This window comes from Notolepis coatsorum (genome assembly GCF_963971535.1).
Source record: "Notolepis coatsorum genome assembly, chromosome: 1".
NCBI classification, from domain to species: domain Eukaryota; kingdom Metazoa; phylum Chordata; class Actinopteri; order Aulopiformes; family Paralepididae; genus Notolepis; species Notolepis coatsorum.
This window is the reverse complement of record NC_140165.1, coordinates 232,700,164-232,724,640: the sequence shown is the minus strand read 5'-3', so window position 1 is coordinate 232,724,640 and position 24,477 is coordinate 232,700,164. Positions and strand designations below refer to the sequence as shown.

The window sequence follows — 24,477 nt, the reverse complement described above, 5'->3', positions numbered from 1 at the left end:
TATATATTATGAATTGAAAATGGGGGACCCTGATGTAAACAAGACGAAAGTCTTTCTCTGGTCTGCATCCCCTTAACAATTGTGTGTATTGATCCGTACTGTATTGTACCCATTCTGCAATCTAAAGTTTCCAATCAATCAATCAATACCGAAATGATCTTTCAGCGCATAGATATATATGTTTCAGCGTGCCACAGGAAGCGGAAGTACGTCACTAAACATTAGCTACTAAGCAGAGCCAGAGCAAGAAGTGAACTCTGTACCGACGTTTGGATAAGATAACTCATAGGAAGTGCAATGTTGTCATTCATTGCCAGGTCAGCTCTCACGAAAAGTAAGTTATAACTCTGAATATGTCATGTTTTTGTAACGTTTAAGACTAGTATCTCAGGTAGAGTTAGCCTTAGCAAGCTCTCTAGGTGCACTGAATGGCTATTTAGGTGAGAGGTCATTTGTGTTTTTATAAATAGTTCACCATAGAATTAGCCCCTTTCGTGACTGTGAGGGGCTACCATAGAACGTGAAGTAAATTACGTATTAATATCTCATTTCCATGCATGCAGTAATATCTAGGTCTATTCGTTTTCATCCATCTACACTACTGTCTAGAAATACTTACTTCAAATCATGTCTCACAGTTAGTGTTGGAGTATTTTAACTGGTTCTGGGTCACAGCATTCACTACTTTCCTATCTCCTTTTCATCCTTTCATCCCATTATCTCTCCCTCAATTTCTAACCTGCTATTACTTGAATCAGTATTTTCAATCTTACACCAATCTCCCTTGCCCTCTTCTGTCCCACTCTGCTAGTGTATTCAAGCTGTTTCCTCATGTCTCTGTTCATGCTTCTTTCTGGCTATCTGGCTTAGTATCTGCTTTGCTGGTTAATGCACTCACTTTCGATTGGCCTGCCTCTTCCTTCCCCTCTACCTCTGTCTCCCTCTGTCAGACGGAGGTCTGTGGCTTCCAGCTCTGAGCGCAGTGAGAGCCATGTCGTCTGCAGGGGGTCCCACACCTCCCTTCTCCACCCTGTCCATCAGTCACCCAGCAGAGTCCGTCACGCACGTAGAGCTGCACCGGCCTGAGAAACGCAATGCCATGAACAAGGCTTTCTGGAGGTTGGACGCTGTTATTTGTATTTTATTTATCTATCTATCTATCTATCTATCTATCTATCTATCTATCTATCTATCTATCTATCTATCTATCTATCTATCTAATTTTATTTAGTCGTAGTACCCTTGAAAAGAAAAGAATGAGTGCTCTTGTTAGAGTCTTCAGGGTATTCTTGTTTACCAGAGAGGAGATCTGGTACAAGAATCTTGTTCGTTGGTTGACTTTTTTGATTACATTGGTTGCCATTTTGTCACGGGAAAGATTTTCCTCTAGGATGGACCCCAGGTATGTAATTTCATCTTTCCCACTGTAACAGAGAAGCAGTTGGCCTTGCTGAGTTTGTTATTCGATCCAAAGAGAATGGACTCTGTTTTACCCAGGTGTGTTTGTTATCAGCAGGCCAGGTGTAGATTCTGCCGAGTTCAGAGCTGAGGGCTTTTTCAACCTGCAACTTGTCCCTGTCAGAGACCAGCAGGGCTGAGTCGTCTGCGAACAGGAACAAGTTGCAGTCACAAGCTGATGACATGTCATTTGCATAAACTGGTGAGACTACTGCTTGACCTTACTCCTAGAACCCACCTCACCCCTGCCCATTTTGACAACCTAGGATGGCTTAGAGTAGACGACAGAGTACAGCAACTTGCAATGGGCCTGGTCTTCAAGATACACTACACCAATAAGATACCCATGTAATACTTCCCAAAGGTCAGTGAATTCCATGACCACAACACCAGAGGGAGCTCCACAAATCATGTTCAACTCAGATTCGGCTCAAACAAGGGACTAAACACGTTTCACAATTATGCCACAACAATGTGGAACGCCCTACCCACAGCCGTAAAATAATGTGAATCCCTACCCACCTTCAAAACCACTCTCAAAGAGCACCTACGGGAGGCTGCAATTCGAAACTGGCCCCTTGTGCTACAGGTGGCGTCAGTTATACCCATCTTATTATGCTCATGGACTTACGCTCTTGACCTACTTGAGTGTTCTTCGCCATATAAGCGCAATTCATAATTCTCAATTTGTAACCTATTGTTGCTGCTCTAATAATAAATACCTCTAAATAGAACTTTCTTTGTCAAGCCGTATTCTTGTGTGGGTGTTCACCAGATATACCGTGTACTGTATGGCCAGTAATTAAAGTACATAACTAAGTAGTGGTTTAATGATACCATACTCTCAATACAGTCAGGGAATTGTACCCCTCAGTTACAATTGGTCCTTCGAGCCGGAGGAATATCAGTGTAATATCTAAATATAATATTGATATTAACCATGGCCAGCGGTGAACACTCCACAAACGGCTCTCCTAAGCTAGAACGCCCGCAGCGCAGACGTCAGCCACCTCCTTACCTAGAGGACTACGCTGCCAGTCTAATACCTAGCTTTATACAGACGTTAAAAGCGGATAGTAAAAGCATGTCAAACCCTACCGACCAGGCGACCTTGCCAGTAGAGACCCTAGTGGGTTCTAACGTAACTGACCAAGCTCACGGGGGGGACCAGGAGGGACATGACATGACTATACCCCCAGACAATGTCAACGGGACGGTCCCCGGAGAGCTCCAGGATAAAGAAAGCGCTCCAGGGACGGAACCCGACCCACTACCAGAAGAGAAGCGCGCCCAGGAGATAGACCTCCTCGGGGCGCGCCAGGAGAACGGATCTCCAACGAGCACTGTCAGAAGCCGATCACCTCCATCAGTGTCTTCCCCCAGCGAAGCGGACAAGATGCTGGCGCAGGCATTCATCGCCACCCTGGCAGCCTCCACTGAACGCGATCGACTCCAAGCACAGACGCTTAGCGAGCGCGAACATTCTTCCATGGAACAAGAGCGCCTCCGGGCGCAACAGCTAAGTGAGCGCGAACACTCTACCATGGAAAGAGAACGCCTGCAGGCTCAACAACTGAGTGAGCGCGAACAATCTGCAGACCAAAGAGCGCCTCAACGCGCAACTCCAAGCGCAAGCCCTTAGTGAACGCGAACACTCTGCAACCCAGCGAGAGCGCTTCCAGGCGCAGCAAAGGAGCGAAGACGACCGCATACGCCTGGAGACCAGACGCCTCCAGACGGAAGAGAATATTGAAAGAGAACGCGCCGATGCCCAGCGTGCCGCCGCCGATGCACAGCGCGACGCCGCCAATGCACAGCGCGACGCAGCCCAAGCCCAGCGCGAAGCAGAGCGCGACCTCGCTCACATCAAGCGCGAAGCAGAGCGCGACCGGCTACAAGCGCAGATAATGGAGCAATTGATTGCCAGGGCGACACCCCCTCTCTCCGCACGGAGCTCCAGGGCATCATCACGACAAGGGTCTAGGGCACCTTCCCCTACCCGACCAAGTGACCCGGAGCCCGGCCAACAGAAAGAGCCTATCCACGTCTCCGAACCCCCTCCCCGACCGGTCCATGCGAGACCCAGCAACCGGGAAGAACCGGCCTATGCCGCCGAGAGACTGAATAGACGACTTCAAGACCTAGAAGACCTAGCAGAGGAAGAGGAAGAGGAGGAAGGTCAAGCCCACCAGCAGCATCGTACTCCACAGGACCAGGAGGTCCAGTACAGCCCAGACTTTACCCCCGAGGCCCTGCGCTACAGACTCCCGACTCAACTCAGCCATACTCTCAATACAGTCAGGGAATTGTACCCCTCAGTTACAACGCCCATGTGACCTCCGCTAGTACGCCCCTTCCTGCCGCGCGCTCGCCAGCTTCCTGGTCAAGCGCCAAGCTCCTGCCGCGCTATTAAAAAAAATATACCGTTAACTGGAATATGTTGTTGACAGAGCTCTCATATTTGCGAATGCATAAACTATTAAAAAATATACCGTTAACTAGCGGGGAAGAAGAACACTGATACCGCCCTGCGAGCCACTCATAGCAAATATGAGAGCGCTGTAGCGATTTTGTATTGGTTTGTCATGACAAACTAATTACATAATCCAACATGTGTAAAGAAACAACATATTCCAGTTAACGGTATATTTTTTTAATGATTCGTTAGCGTATACAGCGTATATTTTTTTAATAGTTTATGCATTCGCAAATATGAGAGCTCTGTCAACAACATATTCCAGTTAACGGTATATATTTTTTAATAGTTTATGATTCGTTAGCGTATATGGCGGCTACGTGGCGTAGTGGGCAAGGCGCTCGCCACGATTAGGGGGTGGGAAACTGATGGGTGGGGATCGGGCGTTGTGGACAGCGACTCCTACAGGTCGGTTGGTGCGCCTGCGCAGTTGAATCAGGAAGTGTCGGGGGCAGCGTGAGCCTCCCACGCGTTACTCCTCGCCACTGAGAGATCGAGCTGCGCAGGTGAAAAGATGCGACTGCTGTTACCTCAAGTACCGGAGGGGACTTGTGCTATGTATGACTTAGTCCACATTGCAGCCGACTTGTGGGAGGCAAGAAACAGCGTTCGTGACAGGGGAGGGTTGAATTGGATGATACGAAATTGGGATGGGAGAAAAATATAGAAAATGGGAGAAAAAGTGGATACAAAAAAATTATTCGTTAGCGTATACGGCGTAGTCAATACTTCCATTTCATGAGCTGGGGGCGCGGCACGGCAGGAGCTTGGCGCTTGAAGCTGGCGAGCGCGGCAGGAAGGGGGCGTGCTAGCGGAGGTCACATGGGCGTTGTGGCCAATCGGAGGAACCCGGAAACCGAGCGCCGTTGTAGAAAGTATAGACGCCACCCAACCCCCGGTGCTGCAGCGGGACCCTAAATGGGACTGCAACGCCTGGTGAATGTTCGGGCGAGTTACACACTAGTGTCATCGGTGCGTCGAAGAAATCCCTCCGGCAGTCGCATCTTGCTACGGGACTACAGACAAACACTGGTGTGCATATGGATCACTGCCATAACTCAATAATCGATATGATTTTGGCGTTTATTGCGCCATACAAACCGGAAATGGATCTAGGATATCTGCGTCGAATAATTGGGATCTTTCTCCTCCAGTCTGATCGGCGCACGGTAAGAGGGCAGTAATGTTATTTTCAACCCGATTGTTTATTCATTTCACTGCAAACAGTCTGATCAATATATCAACCCATAGTAAATAAAGCCGTTACTGACGATCAAGGAATTATGAACGCCCCCCCCCCCCCTTTCCTCCACGCATGATGAAGCATAATGTATACCGATCATATACATTTGAATTTTTTAATATAGCGTGTATGGGAAAGAAACGTCAATCGATAATCTATATATGCTTCAGGGCCTATAACTACTGTTTTTGGAATTACAGCAGAAAAGATTAAAAATATACTTATATTCTCGAAGGTATTAACACAACAATGTATGAATGAAAAAATATAATGTTCCCACATCCTGAACGATAGATAATCGATGTTGAATGGGCCATAGTAATGTCAATATAGCAATACAATTTAAAAAGTGATAGCCCTGCAAAGAAGGTAAACATCTCCTAGGCTTTCAACGGTGGCAGAGAGTGGTATAAGATGGGCACAATGCCCGGCGCCCAATGTGTTAACAATTGTGTATTGAGCCGTACTGTATTGTACCCATTCTGCAATCTGTTAATAAAGTTTTCAATCAATCAGCCCTTCCAGCAATTAATTCAGGTCCACATTCACACATTGGAGCTGCCCAGTACAACCACAGTTGTGTACCGTTGTCCACAGGGTTATGTGCCTTGCGCAAGTAGCTGTTCACTTCCCCCACCCAGGTTTTCCCTGTTGTCCTCTTGGCTACCGTGCCCCCCATTTGTTGGTGCACTATGTAATTTTGAGAGTCAATGCTTTGATCCTATACAAGAATTCAAAGTTCTTTTTACATGTTATGTCTTTGGTGAATAATTAGGGTTGGGTAGTCAGAAATGTTTTGATTCCAGTACCAAAACCGATATGATGTTGGTTGCTAAACGGTACCAAATGTTTTTTATTTTTTTATCCACTTTTTCACCTTATTTTCTATTTTTCTCCCATCCCAATTTCGCCTCGCCAATTCTCCCCTCCCCTGTCTCAAACGTTGCTAGACTATGCCTCCCACTGGTCGGCTGCAATGAGGACCAAGCCTTGCATCACGTGTCCCCTCCGGTACACGAGGAGGCAGCTGTCGCATCTTTTCACCTGAACACCGCAATCTCTCAGTGGTGAGGAGTAACGCGTGGGAGGCTCACGCTGCCCCCGATACTTCCTGATTCTGCTGTACAGGCGCACCAACCGACCTGTAGGAGTCGCTGTCCAGTGTCCACAACGTCCAATCGCCACCCACCGGCTTTCCCACCCTCTAACACTGCCAATTGTGTTAGTATGACGACTGGCCAAGCCAGTAGCAACGCCGAGAGCTGGGCTCGATACCAGCATCTCCTGCGTTAGTGGCGAGCGCCTTGCCCACTGCTCCACTCAGCCGCCATAAACGGTACCAAATGTTATACATTTGTTATTTATTATTATTATATTTTTTTTTAGAAATACCATTCCAACACCAAATCGCCTTTTAAACTTGGTGAATGGCATCTCTTGTTCTATCAGAGGACTGTAGTTAATGTTACATCTGTGACTCACTTCACCTTTAACCCTTTCAAGTGTTCAGTCTCATGTGAGATTAGGGTTTTGAGAACTGAACATTCTAAAGTTTATGTCATATCCCCGCTAGCCTTTCGAAAGGTATAAAGATGAACAATTCTTAGACAGAATTCTGGGGGGAAACACTAACACAAATGTATGGGGGTACATTTCTATCAAAAATAAACAAACGCAAGAGTAGAATCCACAATCGTAAAAACGATACACACACACACCTCAGAATCCACAATCGTAAAAACGATCCACACACACACACCTCTCAATTTGTGTTTCATAAATCATAAAAACGCGCTTGATTTGCTTAGATTTACGTACGGAATTCTAAAAACAGCTTGATCTGGTTAGATTTACGTACGGAATTCTAAGGACACGCTTGATCAGCTTGGAGTTACGTACGGAATTTTTAGACAAATATTTCGCTGTTTTCCCCGTGGGGATTCGTGTGTGACGCTTCTTCTTCTTAGAGGTCTATCAAAAATAAACAAACGCAGAAGTAGAATCCACAATCGTAAAAACTATCCACACACACGCACCTCTCAATCTGTGTTTCATAAAACGTTTGATCTGCTTAGATTTACGTACGGAATTCTAAGTACACGCTTGATCTGCTTGGAGTTACGGACAGAATTGAGACAAATATTTGTGTGTGAATCTTCTTCGGTGCTACCGAACACGGCCCGAGGTGTCTTCGGCTCATGAGCGCTACCAGTGGCCAAAATCGCACATTATCTTTAGCCCTAGGCATCAACATTGCATTATGAAAATGAATGCTGCCTCAAAGTAAATATATATAGTACCATTTTGAAGATAACAACTAGGGCTTTCAAATGCTATAAAATATCTGTATGATTATCATGATTATTATTATTATCTTTCATATTTGATACAGAAATTATTACAAAAATCTTGTCCGGCCACCACATTTCAACAAACTACTGCATTTTCAACCACTTTACTGACAAGCTAGCAGGAAACTTAGAGGGTATGGGATATAGACAATTATGTGGGCAATATAGAACAGCTGACAGATTAGAAATATAATTTATTGTTCAAAAGTTATGATAATTATAGTGATAGTAATAAAACAATTCAGTCTGAAAATGAACTTGAATGGGTTTATGATGAATATCTGTTTGTGGGTATGCTCAAAGTAATATAATTTTTTTTATCCACTTTTTCTCCCATTTTCTATTTTTCTCCCATCCCAATTTTCATATCGTCCAATCCAACCCTCCCGTCTTCGAATGTTGTTTCTTGCCTCCCACAAGCCGGCTGCAATGTGGACTAAGTCATACATAGCACGAGTCCCCTCCGATACTCGAGGTAACAGCCGTCGCATCTTTTCACCTGCGCGGCTCGATCTTTCAGCGTCAGGGGTCTGGGCTTTGGAGGGGCCCCGCCCCCGTCGCTTCTTGATTCTACTGCGCAGGCGCACCAACCGACCTGTAGGAGTTGCTGTCCACAACGCACGATCCCCACCCTTCAGTTTCCCTCCCCATAATATGGCCAATGTGTATTACTGTGGACGACCAGCTAAACTGAAAGCAATGTGGAGCGGGGCTCGAACAGGAGGCACTAGTCTTTTTGACATTTGTTTTCTCCTACCTGCCACGTATGATATGATGCTACCTCTAAGCACTGCCTTGATAGCTTCCCACAGTGTTGAGTCATCCACATCCCCTGTATCATTTGTGTCTATAATGTCAGGTAGCCTAGCTGACATGTATTTTAAGAAACTCTTCTCTTTTAAGATTGTGTTGTCAAATCTCCAGGTGCGTTCCTTTCTATGTCTAGTGAACCTAACATCCAGTGACATGGGAGCATGATCACTTATCAGGATAGTATGGTATTGTGTGGACACATCATTGGATATCAGTTTAGAGTCGAACAACATGAAATCAATCCTAGAATAGGATTCATGCACTGGAGAGAAAAAAAGAGTAGTCTCTGTTGGTAGGATTACGTAGCCTCCATATGTCAACCAGATTTAGATTGTGCATGGCACTTTTTAACACCTCACTGGCTTTGATGACTTTTTATCCAACACAGGGTCAATTATACAATTGAAGTCGCCACCCAATATAATATTTGTATTACCGACGTCAGGAATTCTATTCAGAACTGTCTAAAAAAAATGTGGATCATCAAAATTTGGACCATACACGTTTATCAATGTTACAGGAACACAATTAAGTGTCCCTGATACAATTACAAATCTACCATTCGGATCCGCGATTGTGCACTCATGATCAAATGACACACCCCTCTTGATAATAATAGCGACCCCTCTGGCCCTGGCCCCGAAGTTTGATTGAAATATTTGTGATCCCCATCCCATGTGTAACTTGTTCCTGGCTATATTCTTAATATGTGTCTCTTGAAGATATATAACATCAGCTTTCAGGCTTTTTAAATGAGCCATTACCTTACCTCTTTTAACTGGGTGATTTAGACCTCTTACATTCCAGCTTACAGTCCTTGTACTATCCCCATTGGTATTTTCTGACATGACATATTATCCATGATCATGTGACAAAGCAAAAATCACCCAAAGTATTGTATACATTCCGCCGTTAGAAAGAAAAAAATTAAAATAAAAAATAATATGCACTGCCGCAAACTAACATGAAAAACACTACGCTGTCCTCCGGGGCCCTCTTTTCCTCCCTCCAGTCCCCTCTGCGAACAAAACACCTAAATCTAAATACCTTAAGAGCTAGTAAACATACCATGATAGTCTGTGAATGCAATCGTCTCCACCTGTCCAACAAAAACAAATGAGAAGTAGGTAGGATGGGCGCAATGAGCCGCTGTAACTCGATTTTTTTTTTAATGTTCGAAGCTTGTGCCATCGAACGAAGCTTCGAAATATTTAAGACAGCCCTAAAATGTACACTGAATGTGTAAACGTCTGAAAGGCTTAACCCTTTCACAACCACACTACAGGTTAACCTTTCACGACCACACTACAGACCGTTAACTGTCTGTAGTGTGGTAGTGAAATGGTTAACCTTCTGTAGTGTGGTTGTGAAAGGGTTAAGCCTTTGTCGTGTGGCAGTGAAAGGGTTAAACCTGCCTGACCCGAGATATCTCTGTTTTGGTCGTTTTTTCTTTTATTAGATATTTTTTATTTATTATTCATCCACTGACCTCGGTGTTGCCATAGGAAAGGATTTTGAGATCACCCAAGTGCAATACCAGCCGCATCCTGCCAGGTGGCAGTGTTGCCCACCCTTTGAAACCTTATATCTAACTCTGTGTTACACTCGAATGTCTCCGGGCGCTATATTTAGACGGAGCAGAGTAAGTCGCTTCATCCGACCACTTCGAAGCGCATCTGGCACACTCAATCCATAAATTGTGCCAAATTATGTCCGGGACCAGATGGACACCAATACTGGAAATCGCGATCAGACAATTGGAATATTCTTTTCGGAATACCTCCGACCACAGGTAAGGACTATCTGACATCAATTTCAGCTTGATCCAACAATATTTTCATACCGATCCAGCAGCATTTTTAGTGTTCAATACGAATGCCGTTACTGGCAATCAAAGCATCAGAAACGACCCTCCCGCCCCCTTTCATGCATTCATGATGAAACATAATACCTATTATATACATTTGACTTGGAAATAGTAGCATGTCCAGGCAAGAAACGCCAACGCGTATAGTAGAATTCACGTTGTGCTTCCCAGGAATGATCCCGGATCACTCTGAAATTATACTTATAACACGCGAACGTATGCATGAAAATAATTATCTCTTTTTTGCATCTTGGATGGAAGAAAGTCACTGTCAAATGACCATAGTATTGTCCCCATAGCTATAATATAGAATATAGATATAGCTCTCCAAACATAGTGACGCACAGTGAAAATATGTTATGGAAACGTGGCACGTTAGCCACAAGGGCCAGACTAATCCCTGGCACTGAATGAGTTAAATGGCAGGTCATAAACAAGGAGATGGCTGATCCCACTCTCTCATTCAAACTTGACACCAATGTGCGTTCTACTACTACACAGTGACGGGATGACCCTTCCTTCTTTTGATAGTTTCTTTGTTCATACCCAACACTGATTCAGATCTTTACTCTCTCCCTTCCCAGTGAGATGGTGGACTGCTTCAACCAGATAGCTGGGGACCCAGACTGCAGAGTGGTGCTGGTGTCTGGAGCTGGAAAGATCTTCACAGCAGGTGGGTGGTAACAGTACGGTCCCTGCTTTACATCACATTCAAGGTTCAACGCCTGGAATCTTCAATGGGATCTTTCTTGGTTCAGCTCAAGTTTAGTTAGTGTAAGTATGCTTAAATGATCGTACCCTGCTGTTCAGTATTGGTTAGCTCAGTGGTTCTCAACCTTTTTACACCAAGTACCACCTGAGAACGTAGCTGGCTCTCCAAGTACCACCATATGACCGACGTTAAAATACAGTCTATTCGGCTATGCACAGTTCACGCAGGAGGCAAATGTATTCCTAATACCATTATTTATTGTTAATTTGTCAGACACAGCCACAATGTACAAAGGGGTAGCACTAGAATTAGCAAACTCTTCCACACAACTCATACAATGCAAGGGGCATTGAGAACATAATAACTAACATTCTCACATAGATAGCAAGTGAGAAAATTAAGAACTGCATTTCAGCAAATGTACTTAATTCACTCTCTCTCTCTCTCACACACACAGCAAGCAAGTATCCTTCATTCTCACACACACACACACACATACACACACACACACATAGCATGTTGTTGTCCATTGACAACTCACATAAGCAGGGCCGGACTGGGGAAATAATTCAGGCTGGGAAATATAGTGTGAAATATAGCCCCATGTCAGGCCACTCTCTAAGTGGGGGTCACCCACCAGGAATTATTTTGTTACAAAGACTTAATTTCCTGCATTCTGGTGCAGGCATTTTTTAAAATGTACCCTTTAAATGCCAGTGTTTGTGATGGGCATCACAAATTATTGTAAAAAAAGAAGAAAAAGAAAACACATATTCAATACATTTTCAAATTGTAACCCTTTAAATGCCAGTTTGTGTGATGGCATCACAAATTATTGTTAAAAAAACACACAAAGTAAAATATTTTCAATATATCAAATGCAAAGTACTTTTTTCTGGGGGGGGTTATTACAGGCTAGGCATGTGTCAATGATTAGATGGATTTGTTTTTTGTAATGTCAGATTTAACAACAACTCTTTTCAGAGAGTATTTCATTTTGTATCCGACATTACAAAAAAATCAAAAAATAAAAATGGTTATGATCAGGGCTGAAGTTTAATAAAAGATGTATGACTGTTTAGACTGCATTACTCTCTGTCACAGTGATCTCCTGGTTGTTCCCCACTTAGGTTATCTAACTATCGCGCCGCCGCAACTAGAAACACTGGCCTGCTTCTAAGTTCAGTGGCCTGACAAAAAAATTAAAAATAAAAATATTATAATATATATATATTTTTTCAAGTACCACAGGTTGAGAACCACTGGGTTAGCTCATCAAATATGTATTTAAATAGCTCTCGTATTCTTTTGGGCAATTTGTGATGTGGCGCCCTAGAAATGGACAGTTTTGTGCACAATTTAGATATTTCCCTGCTATGGGTGCTATTTGCTTAGGTGAAATAGACAGTTGACCTATCTCAACCTCTTTTCTTGTTCCTCCAAAGCAACAGTTGTGATCGGAGGATCGCGAAAATAGGGCGGGCTTGCGATGGGTCAATCGTTGATCCGTACTGTACTGTTCTCGTGTAGGTATTGACCTGATGGACATGGCCAGCGATGTCCTGCAGCCAGAGGGAGACGACATGGCCAGGACGTCCTGGAACCTCAGAAAGACCATCGCCAAGTACCAGGAGACGTTCACCGTCATAGAGCGGGTCAGGGTCCCATGTGTTATGTGGTTGTTTAAAGCCTGTGTGCTGCTTGGACGCACGTTGTGAAGGTTATCCATCCATGTGCTCACTGTACTCATGCTTTCACTCACTCCTTGCTGCAGTGTCCGAAGCCTGTGGTGGTGGCGGTCCATGGAGCTTGTGTCGGAGGAGGTAAAACACCATTTGACTCATTTTGAGATGTTTTCTCTCTACTGCATGTTAAAGATCCAGTCTGATTGCTATATACGTGGTTCCACGTAAAAGACAAGATAAGATATTCCTTTATTGATCCCCTTGGGGAAATTTGGCCGTCATAGCAGCATGGGGGGGTGAGGTACAGGTATGGGCAGTGTGAGGGCCGACGATCCACTCCACTGGTCAAATTACTTACTTGTGAGTAGTACGTCCATTGATAAAGAAAAGCAATGTCCACAGCCGCTCCAGTGCAAAGTAAAGATATCCAAATGGTTTATTTGCAAAGTCTCTCTTTACAGAAGTGGTCCTAAATCTACTTTCCTAAATATTCCTGTCACTACTACAAATATTACTACAAGTGGCTCCTACTAGCTACAAGTACTAATACAAGCTACCAGTACTACTACAAGGTAAGAAGACTACTATGACATCACCCCAAACGTTCCGGACTGTTTTATGTTCTAGAAAGCTCCATTATGACATCACCACAAACGGTTATTTTTTTTATTACAAACTCAAGACTGCTTTTATTCATAGAATTTGAAATCGTTGACAGGAAACTTGACCATCGGCCGCACCGTCTCAATGCCTGCTTCACACGGGAGAACATCCGCTATGCGCGTGCATCAGAATCACATTCAGAATCTCTTCATCGAATCCACTCCGTGATCCATAACCACGAGACTAAGACTCTGGAGTAATGTAAGCGTCACCGGTGAGAATCCACCAAAGCTTGTTTATTTATCATCATTACGGATGTTTGCTCTCCGTATTAGTATATTAAAATTTTCCGTCCGTTTTAAAAGGAATGTTGATGTCTACATGAATGGTCACGCTTCAGACACGACTCGCCATGTCATCCCATCTACGTTCAGTCATTTTCAACCCCTGTCGTTGTTATTTCAGCACCCCTCCCCCTTCCCTAGTTTCACAAAATAACACGTAGGCCCCTCCAAAAGGCAACAGGAGAAGCAGATTTATCAATCGTTATGAAAATAATAATACATTACACGCAGTTAGACAAAAATAGAAATTTTTTTAATTAAATAAAAAAGTAAGTGCTCAGATGACCAAGTTCCTTTTTTGATGCTGTACAGGATGACGAGGATAATATTCCGATGCGACGTTTCAATTTATTTTTATTAACTTTTTTTCAGTACTAAGAATTCCTTGGTGTTGAGTTTTGCCACGATGCGCTCCAGCTGTCTCTTGGCTTCGCACATGGGGAAGTTACTCAGCTCGTAGTACTGGGGGGCCACCTTCACCAGCCACTCAGGCTTGATGTCGGTGCAGGTGCGGATGTAGTTCTTGGTAGTGAGGATGAACTCGTTGTAGAGGACCCACTCCGGCTTGTGGTCCAACACGGTGGACGGGTGCAGCTGGACCACCTGGTTGTCCTTCACCGTCAAGTAGTGACCTGTTCGCTCCAAGTGGGCGATCTGCATGAAGAAGCCGGTGACCAGCGCTCGGCGGATGTTGGTGTAGTAGTCTCTGCTGCTGAACTCCGTGCTCCGCCGCGGCAGGTTGAAGCGGTCCATGATCCGGGACAGCTGCTGCCGCACGTTGTCCGCCGACATCAGGGAGCGGTAGTTGACAAAGTTGTCGTAGCACCACTGAGTGGACTCGTGTTTTTTTTTTTGAAGGCGTGGTAGACGTTGAGCAGCGTCAGGTGATCCCCGTCGATGTGGGCGAAGCCCATCTTGGACTCGTGGGACGCCTTCTTAGCCTCCGTGGGGCGGACGAAGCACTGTGGGACTGACAGCATGGCGGTGATGGACAGGATCTCGTTGGAGCAGTTGAACTCGCAGCTGGCGATGACCATCTTGGCCAGTTGGGGGTCCAGGGGGAACTCGGCCATCATGGAGCCCAGCTCCGTCAGGTCGCCGTCGTCGTTGAGCGCCGCCAGGTAGTTGAGGAGCTCCAGCGCCCGCATCAGGGTTTCAGGGACTGGTGGATCCATGAAGTCAAAGTGGACCAAGTCGTCGATGCCCAGTTTCTTGAGCTGCAGCACCACCGAGCCCAGGTTGGACCTCAGGATCTCCGGATACGTGTTGTCCTGCATCTCCGTCTTGTAGGCCTTCTCCGTGTAGAGGCGGAAGCACTTCCCGGACGTGTCCTCCCGGCGCGCCCCGCCCGCTGCTGGGCCGAGGCCTTGCTGATGGCCGTGACCAGGAGGGACTCCACTCTAATGCAAGGGTTATAGACCTTTTGCTTGGCAAATCCGGGATCAATTACATACACCACGCCGTCGATGGTCAGGGACGTCTCTGCGATGTTTGTCGACACCACAACCTTCCTGCCGATGGCGCCGTTGGGCTTGTGGGGGGGCCGAAGATCCTCTGCTGCTGCTGCGGGGGCAGCGTGGAGTACAGCGGGATGATCTTGATGTCGCCCACGTCGGGCCCCAGGTCATCGATCTCCCTCTTGATCCGCTTGCAGGCCTCGTCGATCTCCTCTTGTCCCGTGAGGAAGAGCAGCGCATCCCCCTCCTCCTCCTCGCACATGTGGATCTGGATGACAGTGTGGATGGCGGCCTCCAGGTAGTCCCGCTCGGGCTCCGACGTGTAGAAGATCTCCACGGGGTGCGTGCGCCCAGGGATGGTCAGCAGGGGGCAGCAGTTAAAGTAGACCTGGAACTTACCAGCATCCAGCGTGGCACTCATGACTATCACCTTGAGGTCGGACCTCTGGCGCACCACCTCCTTGAGGACGCCCATGAGGATGTCTGTGGCCAGCGTGCGCTCGTGGGCCTCGTCCAGGATGATGATGCCATAGCGCTCCAGCAGGGGGTCGTTTATGGCCTCTCGCAGCAGCATGCCGTCCGTCATGTACTTGAGTATGGTCTTGGCGGAGCTGCAGTCCTCGAACCTGATGGAGTAGCCGACCTCCTGTCCCAGCATGATGTCCATCTCGTCGGCCACCCTCTGAGCCACGCTCGTGGCGGCCACCCTCCTGGGCTGCGTGCACGCCACGGCTCTCTTGGGGCCCGGTATGGCCCTCACCATGTCCACGCACCACTGGGGGATCTGCGTGGTCTTCCCGGACCCCGTCTCCCCCACCAGCACGAGGCTCTGGTTGCGCGCCAGGATCTCGTTGAAGGTCTCCTTGTACTCCCAGACGGGCAGCTGCAGCCGCTTCTTGAGGATCTCGAAGTAGCGCGCCGTGTGCGGGAGGTTGGTGAAGGGGTTAATCTGCTGGTTCATGGCCGTCTGCTTCAGGAGGAGGCCACCGCCTCCACCTCCTCCGAGGGGTAAACCAAACGGTGGCTTGACGTCCCTGTCTCTGTCGCGGTCCCTTGGCCGGTCGTCGCGGTCCCGCCTCATCAGTGTTTCTCCTCATCGAGAAGAAGAAGGAGCCGCGCGCGGTGTGTTGTTATTACAGTTTGTCACTTGACACACGCACTTTGTGGTCTCGTCGTCGTGTTGAGCTCAGAACATGTTGACGAGAGTGTGTGTGTTATATTGCCAGTGTGTGTACCGGTATGTGTTGTTGCGCGCGTGCGCGGTGCTGATGAGATGGTGCAGGAGGAGGAGGCGGCTCGCGCGGTCTCTAAAAGCTAAACAGGCACCGCCCCCAGAGGTTAGTTTTCTTACTAATGTGAGGGCCGACGATCCACTCCACTGGTCAAATTACTTACTTGTGAGTAGTACGTCCGTTGATAAAGAAAAGCAATGTCCACAGCTGCTCCAGTGCAAAGTAAAGATATCAAAATGGTTTATTTCTGTCACTACTACAAATATTACTACTAGCTACAAGTACTAATACAAGCTACCAGTACTACTACAAGGTAAGAAAACTGTATTTTCCCAGTCTCTAAAATTACCGCCGACTCGACACATGAAAATTCCTTCGTAATGTGAAAGCCGTAAATCCACTTGCTGGCTTCTGGCCATTGTTGAGTCCATCGTTCGGTCCGGTTCAGTCTGGTCAAAGATGCAAAACTGCTGTTCTTCTTCTTCTTCTTCTTATTTGAATTTCCGGCAGTGTAGACTCATCGTGGCGTATTACTGCCCTCCACAATTCTTGCTTCGCCCACACTTGAGAAAGTTTACACTCCTCTTCTTCTTCTTCTCATCTTCAAAACACATTTCTATCGTCTCCGTCTCCTTCTTCTCTGCTCCTCTTGTCATACACTCACAATACAAACATCATCTCCTCTCTTGGAAGGCCCCCCCAAGAGGGGGAACCCTCCCTGCTCCCTAATTTGTCCCAAAAAAAACACCCGCTTATATAGAGACCCAAAGGTTCTAGAATGTACGGTTATGACATCATATGGTGACATCATGAAGGGTCCTTAACTTTCTATCATGTTCTAGAAAGTCTACTATGACATCACCCCAAACGTTCCAGACTGTTTTATGTTCTAGAAAGGCCTATTATGACATCACCACAAACGTTCTAGAAGGTTCTATTATGACAAATACGACGGTTCAATGACTATCTAAATCCAATCAATATTAAACATTCATATAATACAATAACCTAAATATATATAGCTTTGGCTCTTACAGGCAGGGTAATGGTAGAAAGACATAAATATAGGCAATACAATTAGATCAACTATCTTATAAATGGCCTTTTCCAGTGGTTTGCATTGTTTTCTAGCAAAACTGACTAGATGTGAAATTCTCATTCAGTCGCATTCCTCCAGTTCAGCTGAGACAAGATCCTCCCCCACTAAACCAATCCATTCTGAATTTACCGATCTGTGACGTGTAAGAATTCTGATCTGCATACCTCAGCTCCTTCTGTGGTTGTAGCCACCGCCCACAATCAACAAAGTGTAACATTGAAGTTATGATCAAAACGGAGCGAGTGGAAATAATGTGGAAGCGGTTTCCCTGTCAGACAGCGCTTCCCCAAAAGAGGGAGAGACCGAGAGAGGGAGAGAGAGGCTCATACGGTGCGAGTCTCGGAGCGATCTCTCCTCTCTCCCCTCTGCCCCTGCTTTTTACACACACTCGCAACTCGAGATGCTCACACGTCATGCACACATGCATGCTCTGTGCTCTCGTCTCCGTCTGTCTCTCTCCCTCTCTATCTCTCTCTCTCTCCCCCAAAGGTATCTTCAGTGCAGGTGGGTGACTGTCACTCAAAGCGCACTGCGAGTATGGGCGGAGCCCAGCCAAAAACAGCTTGGAATCTGGAAGGGCAGAAAGTGGTCCACCAAAGTACTTGATTAAAAATACATAACAATGAAACCTTACAGATGTGTTCCATAGACTCTCAGGAAGTGTAGAATTGCCCAAATAGTGAAACAAATAGCAAAATAGTTCCCCTTTAACTCTGAATATGAGAAAAATAAGCAGTGTAAACAAAGGTGCAGATGAGGGTCTGTATGCCCTCTTGTTATATTATACGTTACAATAAATATAGGCAATAAAGAATTAGATTCTGACTATATAGAGTAAAAATAAACATACGTTTTTATATACTTTGTCCACTTCCCCTGCTTAGAACTCATTGCCAAATTATTTAAAACTAAAAGAGCTGAAAGGATCTCAGGGAGATTTGATGAAGAGTGGTCTGTGCTTTGCATAGCAAATATCTATATTGACTCGTCCGTTGATGCTGTTTGTCTGCTATTAAGAAGATTGGCAGATTGGCATTTACGATGGGTTATGGGAAAGTTCCAAATAGTTTACAGATCAAACTCTTCAAGAATGTATGTAAATATACCCTGCATTGATATGTAAAAGAAAAAAACAGATTGGGACGTTAAAGAAGGTTTTATTTATAAAAGATTGTAACATAGTATTACTAATAAATTAATATGTAAATCACTATCATAAGTGGAGTGTTTCACTCTCCACTGTATTAGATTAGATTCAAATGTATTGTTATCATTATACAGCACAGGTACAGTACAACGGAAAGAAGTTTGGCATCCAACCAGAGTGCAAATGTAACAGTAAAGTGCAACAACAATAGACAATGTACAATAACCGGCTTAAACATTGTAATAATGGCACAACTACCTTTAGAAGAGAAAGTGGATGTTTAAGGAATCGGTAAGCTGGTATTTGATGATCTTTCTGGATGTTTATCTTCCTGTAAACCAGGTGTTGATCTCATCACTGCCTGTGACATCCGTCTGTGTACCCAGGATGCATGGTTCCAGGTCAAGGTATGAACGACTACAATATAACTACATAAAGAGGACATTTCTTGTATTCATGCAATATATAGCAGATGCTACGCTGTGCATACTGCTGCACATTATCCACATCTGTAAGTACAAATGACGTGTTTTGCACACATTCAGTCAAAATGTTGTATGTTGTCAGCTGCCTGTCTCTCTCTCATCCAACCCTAGGAAGTGGACATTGGTCTGGCAGCAGACGTCGGGACGCTCCAGAGGCTTCCTAAAGTCATTGGCAGCCGCAGGTAAACAGGAGTTGAATATGCATTCATTTGACGAAGGGAGACGGTACAGAAGAACCTGTGTTTTATTTTATTCTCCGTTTAGACACGTGAGGAGGAGGTTTCTATACGAGGAACAATGTGATGTGTTGTAATGTGGATGTCTGTTTCTATGTGAGGGCTGTGGTGTGTTGTAATGTGGATGTCTGTTTCTACGTGAGGGCTGTGATGTGGTGTAATGTGGATGTCTGTTTCTACGTGAGGGCTGTGGTGTGTTGTAATGTGGATGTCTGTTTCTACGTGAGGGCTGTGATGTGGTGTAATGTGGATGTCTGTTTCTACGTGAGGGCTGTGATGTGTTGTAATGTGGATGTCTGTTTCTACGTGAGGGCTGTGATGTGTTGTAATGTGGATGTCTGTTTCTACGTGAGGGCTGTGGTGTGTTGTAATGTGGATGTCTGTTTCTATGTGAGGGCTGTGGTGTGTTGTAATGTGGATGTCTGTTTCTATGCGAGGGCTGTGGTGTGTTGTAATGTGGATGTCTGTTTCTACGTGAGGGCTGTGGTGTGTTGTAATGTGCTCTTCTGTCTTCCACCCTGTCCAGTCTGGTGAATGATCTGGCTCTGACGGCCAGGAAGCTGTTTGCCGATGAGGCCAAGAGCAGCGGATTAGTCAGGTAGGTGTGTCTACATTAGGGCTGTCCCCGACTAAGGATTTGGATAGTCGACTTTGATTGGCCGATAGTCGACTACCGGTATATAAAAAGAAATATTGAAAAATAAAAAGTATAATCTTTTTTTTTTATCATTCCATTTGGGCTGTGGGGGGTGCTTAATGTCTGAAGGAGTCGACGGAAGGCTTCTTGTCCTCTGCAAAAGCATGCAATTGGTCCACTGATGGATACATCTTGATATTTGTCTAGTCTAATGTGTTCATTAGATGGGTGAAATCCTCTTTCAGTGGCTCTGTGCCTGTTTTCTTAGGCAGTTAGCCTCTGGTATGCGTGCCATTAGCGTTAGCCATGCTTCTAGGCCTCTTTTCTTTTGGAAAGAATGATAAAAAAAATTAATTAAAAAATTTAATATTTTTTATTTTTTGCATTCGACTAAGAGGTTGGCAGTCGACTACGGCTCCTTTCGATCGATTAGTAGACTATTTGACTAATAGGGGTCAGCCCTAGTCTACATGTTCAAACTAAGGATGGGTGTGTTTTTATAAAAACAGCTGCAGGTAAACAGTGTTGAATATTCATTAATTTGACAAAGAATTTATTTTTTATTTATTCTCCGTTTAGACACGGGACGAGGAGGTTTCTATGCAAAGGACAATGTTGTAGTCGAATCACTAAATCTCGAGGTCGAGTCTCGAGTCCCCAAAGAAGAGCCTGAGTCGAGTCCCCATTACCCTAGTCCAAGTCATCAAGGTTGAGTCCACTCCTCTCTGGCAGTCAAAGAGCTGACATACAAATAAAAAAAGGTCTACATTAAACATAAATTACACAGCGGTCACCATTTCAAAGGGAGTTTATTTACTTTGACACAATAGCAAAACAAATGCACTAGCCATCAATATCTTATGCCAAATGATTAGGGCCTATTACAAAAAATAATAACTGTTTATCAATTAACAAGTCAATTAACAATACATCTACTAAAAGTGCCCGTTTGTGTCAATGAAACTGAAAACTTGCTTTGAAATCTCACAAGGCTTGAGGACTCGACATGGGAAGACTCGAGCCCATCCCTAGTTCAAACCCCTCTGTCCGCTGACCTGTTGTTTCTAACGGCCCACAATGAGTTGTTAAGGTGTAAATGCATGTTATATTTGGTCTGGTTCCAATAGTTTTAAAACAACCTGCAACATCAGTGCCACACGGTGGCACAGTGGTTAGCCCTGCTGCCTCACAGCAAGAAGGTCCTGGGTTTGAACCCCAGCAGGGGGCATTTCTGTGTGGAGTTTGCATGTTCTCCCCGTGTTCGCATGGGTTTCCTCCCACACCATAAAGACATGCATGTTAGGCAGGGACTAGCTCATTAGCTAATTCTGGCACATTTACATTGATGTGGAAACAGAAGATGCTGATTAATGTGCACTGTCCCTGGATAAAAAATGTATAAACAAACAACAGTACTTTGCCGTTAACACTTTAATCGCCAAAAACGCCGTAGGACGTCTTTCCCCGCCATGCTCATTCTGCCAAAGACGCCGTACCACGTCTTTGATATCAATATTTCAAAAATCTGTGATCGAAATCATATTTCTCCCCCGGAGACATGAGATGTACTGTTGAGCCCCTCTCAACTCTCAAACGGTGCAAGAGCGCCATCTGGTGGCCGATCGGCGGATCGCCCAGAGTGGAAACAGGAAATGGAAGCTGGTGCTCATTTCAATTCGGTCCGATCACTCGGTAATAGTCTCAGGACTCGAGCTGATCACAACGGATAGCAATCCGTTACCAATAACTCGATAAACAACATGATTTGGATGTATATACTATTATACAACCTGGAAATGGATCGCATATTTCTACATCCCATAATAGGAAAATTTCTGTTCCACGCTCATCGCCCAACGCTATGAGGAAGCTACGGTAAGATTCATCGTTATTTTTTAACGTGTTCAATACAAACTGCTCTAATGATCATATCACCCACACTAGATGAATCATCTAACGTTGGCCACTGAATTATAAACGACCCCCCCCCCCCCCCCATCCGGTCAACATCAAATGATCAGTAGTAACTTCTAGAAGCACGTCCATTTGACATTTTTTATCTTGCGCAGAGTCCTATCAAACTGTATTTCATCATCAATTTAATGCATTTGGGGCTATAAATCATGTTCTGGAGAAAGCTGCAGAAAACGATAACACTTATACTTTAGACCGTATTTTAGTATGAATATGTGAATGAAAAAGTATAACGTTGCTACACCCTGAACAATAGATATAGGACGTTGAATGGGCCATAGTAATGTCAATTTAGCAATACAAAAAAAAGTTATAGCCCTGCAAAGAAGGGGAACTTCTCTATAGTAAATAGAGCTGGCGGAGGATGGTAAATTATTAATTTAACCCTGGCGATCAAAGTGTTAAGGTAAAACAACCCCCCCCCCCTCACCTGGGCTAAACTGTCAAGTTAGGAATGACCGCTTATTGAAAGCTTGCTAGGCTACTGGTTACTGGCAACAAGGAGACACCTACTCGCCAGACAGATTACCTGTTTCTTGGGCGGCCCTCGATCCAATGTTGGGTCCCTAAATTGGCCCTCAGTCATCAACACTTTGAGAACCCCTGTGTTAGAGGCGTCTGTTTTTTTTGTAAAATATCCTCCCTCTCCCTCCAGCCGTGTGTTTGCCGACAAGGAGGCCATGATGGCTGCGGCTCTGGAGATGGCCGGGGAGATCGCAGGCCGCAGCCCTGTCGCCGTGCAGGGCACCAAGATCAACCTCATCTACTCCAGAGATCACAGCGTGAGGGAGGGACTCGACTACATGGTGAGAGACCAGTACTTTATATGGAAAGTCAATGGTTATTATTAGAAGTGGACCTGATCTGGGAAAAAAAGCATGGTATGGTCCTCAGCAAATTATCAATAATACGATAGACTTGTCGTCAAGCAGGGTATCTGCAGGTTTCAACAAGTTAAATTTAAGACTTTAATACCACTCAGAGCAAAAATGTATACCTATACCAGCACCAAGCTCCCAGTAGCCCTGCAAAAAGACTTGTATACAAAACAATTAATATTTAATCTCCCGATAGCCAGGCTCCCCCCAAAACATTAATACCTGTGGCAAATTACATTTGAATACCCTTTAAGGCCTTGAATTGAGAATTATTATTTAATACCCCACAGATACCGTCAATGGTAGTTTGTGTACAGGCTGTGGAAAAAGAATTGAGGACAATTAAAAATCTATCTACACTTCACCAGAGATCAATATTTTTTCAGTCTGTTTGATTGACCTCTTCTTCTCCAGGCCACATGGAACATGAGCATGCTGCAGACCCAGGATCTGATGAACTCTGCTGCAGCCGCTATGGAGAAGAAGAGCCCCAAGACAGTCACCTTCTCCAAGCTATGAAACAGCCCATGAAACAGAGCCCTGCTCCTTTAAAACTAAAACCACAAGTGTGACTTGCAGGCAGGAACCACATGGCGCGGAGGCGGTGGCTGCTAGTCTTCCACCAAGATGAGGGAAGTGGGTAGAGGAGCATTCTGTACTCCAAATTGTGCACACATGCTAATTTTAGGCTGGAGGTGTACGTGCACAATTATAATTTTTCCTGATCATGTGGTACAGATCTATCTTTTCATTACCGTCTTAAACATCTTGAATCAGGGTTGTCATCACATCTGGTCTATAAAAATTATATGGAATTCATCTTGGCTGTGATTTGTGTCTGAATGTGCAGCCAAAGCTAACATCAAAAACCAAAAAGTCAGGAGGTGTTTTTTTCATTGACAAACAAACCCGTATCAAGGAAGGTTGAGTCATAGAAATAAATCCATAAACGTCCATCTATAATCATCTCACATGATTGCTTTTGTCAGGTGAACAATCGTTCAAATATATCTTGTTGGAAAGGTTACTTTCTGGGAAACACTTAAGATCAAATGTGATCTTTTCAAACCTTCATAGCAGTGAACTGGATCACAATAACACTACAGTAGGTTAAAACATGTGAAAGGCACTTAATTTATATTGAAAATTAAACCCAAGCAGATATTTGTTGTGAATGCTTGCGGCCATATCATCTGGATACACAAAGCTGATCTGAATGTGTGTGTGTAGACACCTTCACTGTGCAAACTGGGGGATACGATCAGGAAGTGAAATGTAAGTTTGCCTGCTTTTGTCTGTAAATTTAACCTGGGATAGGCACCCCTCTGTAGAGGCGTCTCTTGTGGAGGAGGTAAGATGATCTACTTGGAATGTAAGAGTATGAAGCTTGTTCAACTGACCTCACTTAATCCTTTTGATCTTTAACAGGTTTATGTGTATTGGTGCCTTTACTCTGTCTGTCAGGGGTTCTCAACCTTTTCATACCGTGACCCCAGATCTTTTCTTTTTTTACTTTCCAATGCACTGTCACCTATCCGCAGCCCCAATTTGGGTCACCAAAAACAGTTATGTTCAAAGCAAGAAATGGTCTCTGCAACAGGGTTCAGGGAAACATCTGTAAGCCAGTCTGACACTTTTCTACATTTGAAAAAGACTGCATTGTGAATGTTTTTATCTAATAAACTTAATTCATCTGAAAGCAACTCTGCATCGTCATTTATTTTTCATCCATTTAGGGAAACTTGCTTTTGTTTCCTATAGACTAGTTCCATGCCCCTGG

The 24,477-nt window shown here is 44.9% G+C and overlaps 1 protein-coding gene and 1 pseudogene across 2 annotated transcripts; one reads left to right on the top strand and one right to left on the bottom strand.

The window, feature by feature from the left end:
* The first annotated feature begins 202 nt into the window (after positions 1–202).
* Positions 203–24,390, top strand: ech1 (enoyl CoA hydratase 1, peroxisomal). The gene is made up of 10 exons (XM_084320749.1): positions 203–334; positions 951–1,119; positions 10,793–10,881; positions 12,451–12,575; positions 12,695–12,743; positions 18,830–18,894; positions 19,084–19,154; positions 19,735–19,806; positions 22,475–22,625; positions 23,112–24,390. The coding sequence occupies exons 1-10, from the start codon at positions 298–300 to the stop codon at positions 23,214–23,216; spliced, it is 933 nt and encodes a 310-aa protein (XP_084176875.1). The 5' UTR covers positions 203–297; the 3' UTR covers positions 23,217–24,390.
* Positions 13,910–16,090, bottom strand: LOC311239535 (ATP-dependent RNA helicase DHX15-like; annotated as a pseudogene). Its single transcript has one exon. The product of its transcript is annotated as an ATP-dependent RNA helicase DHX15-like (transcript).
* Positions 24,391–24,477: the final 87 nt, after the last annotated feature.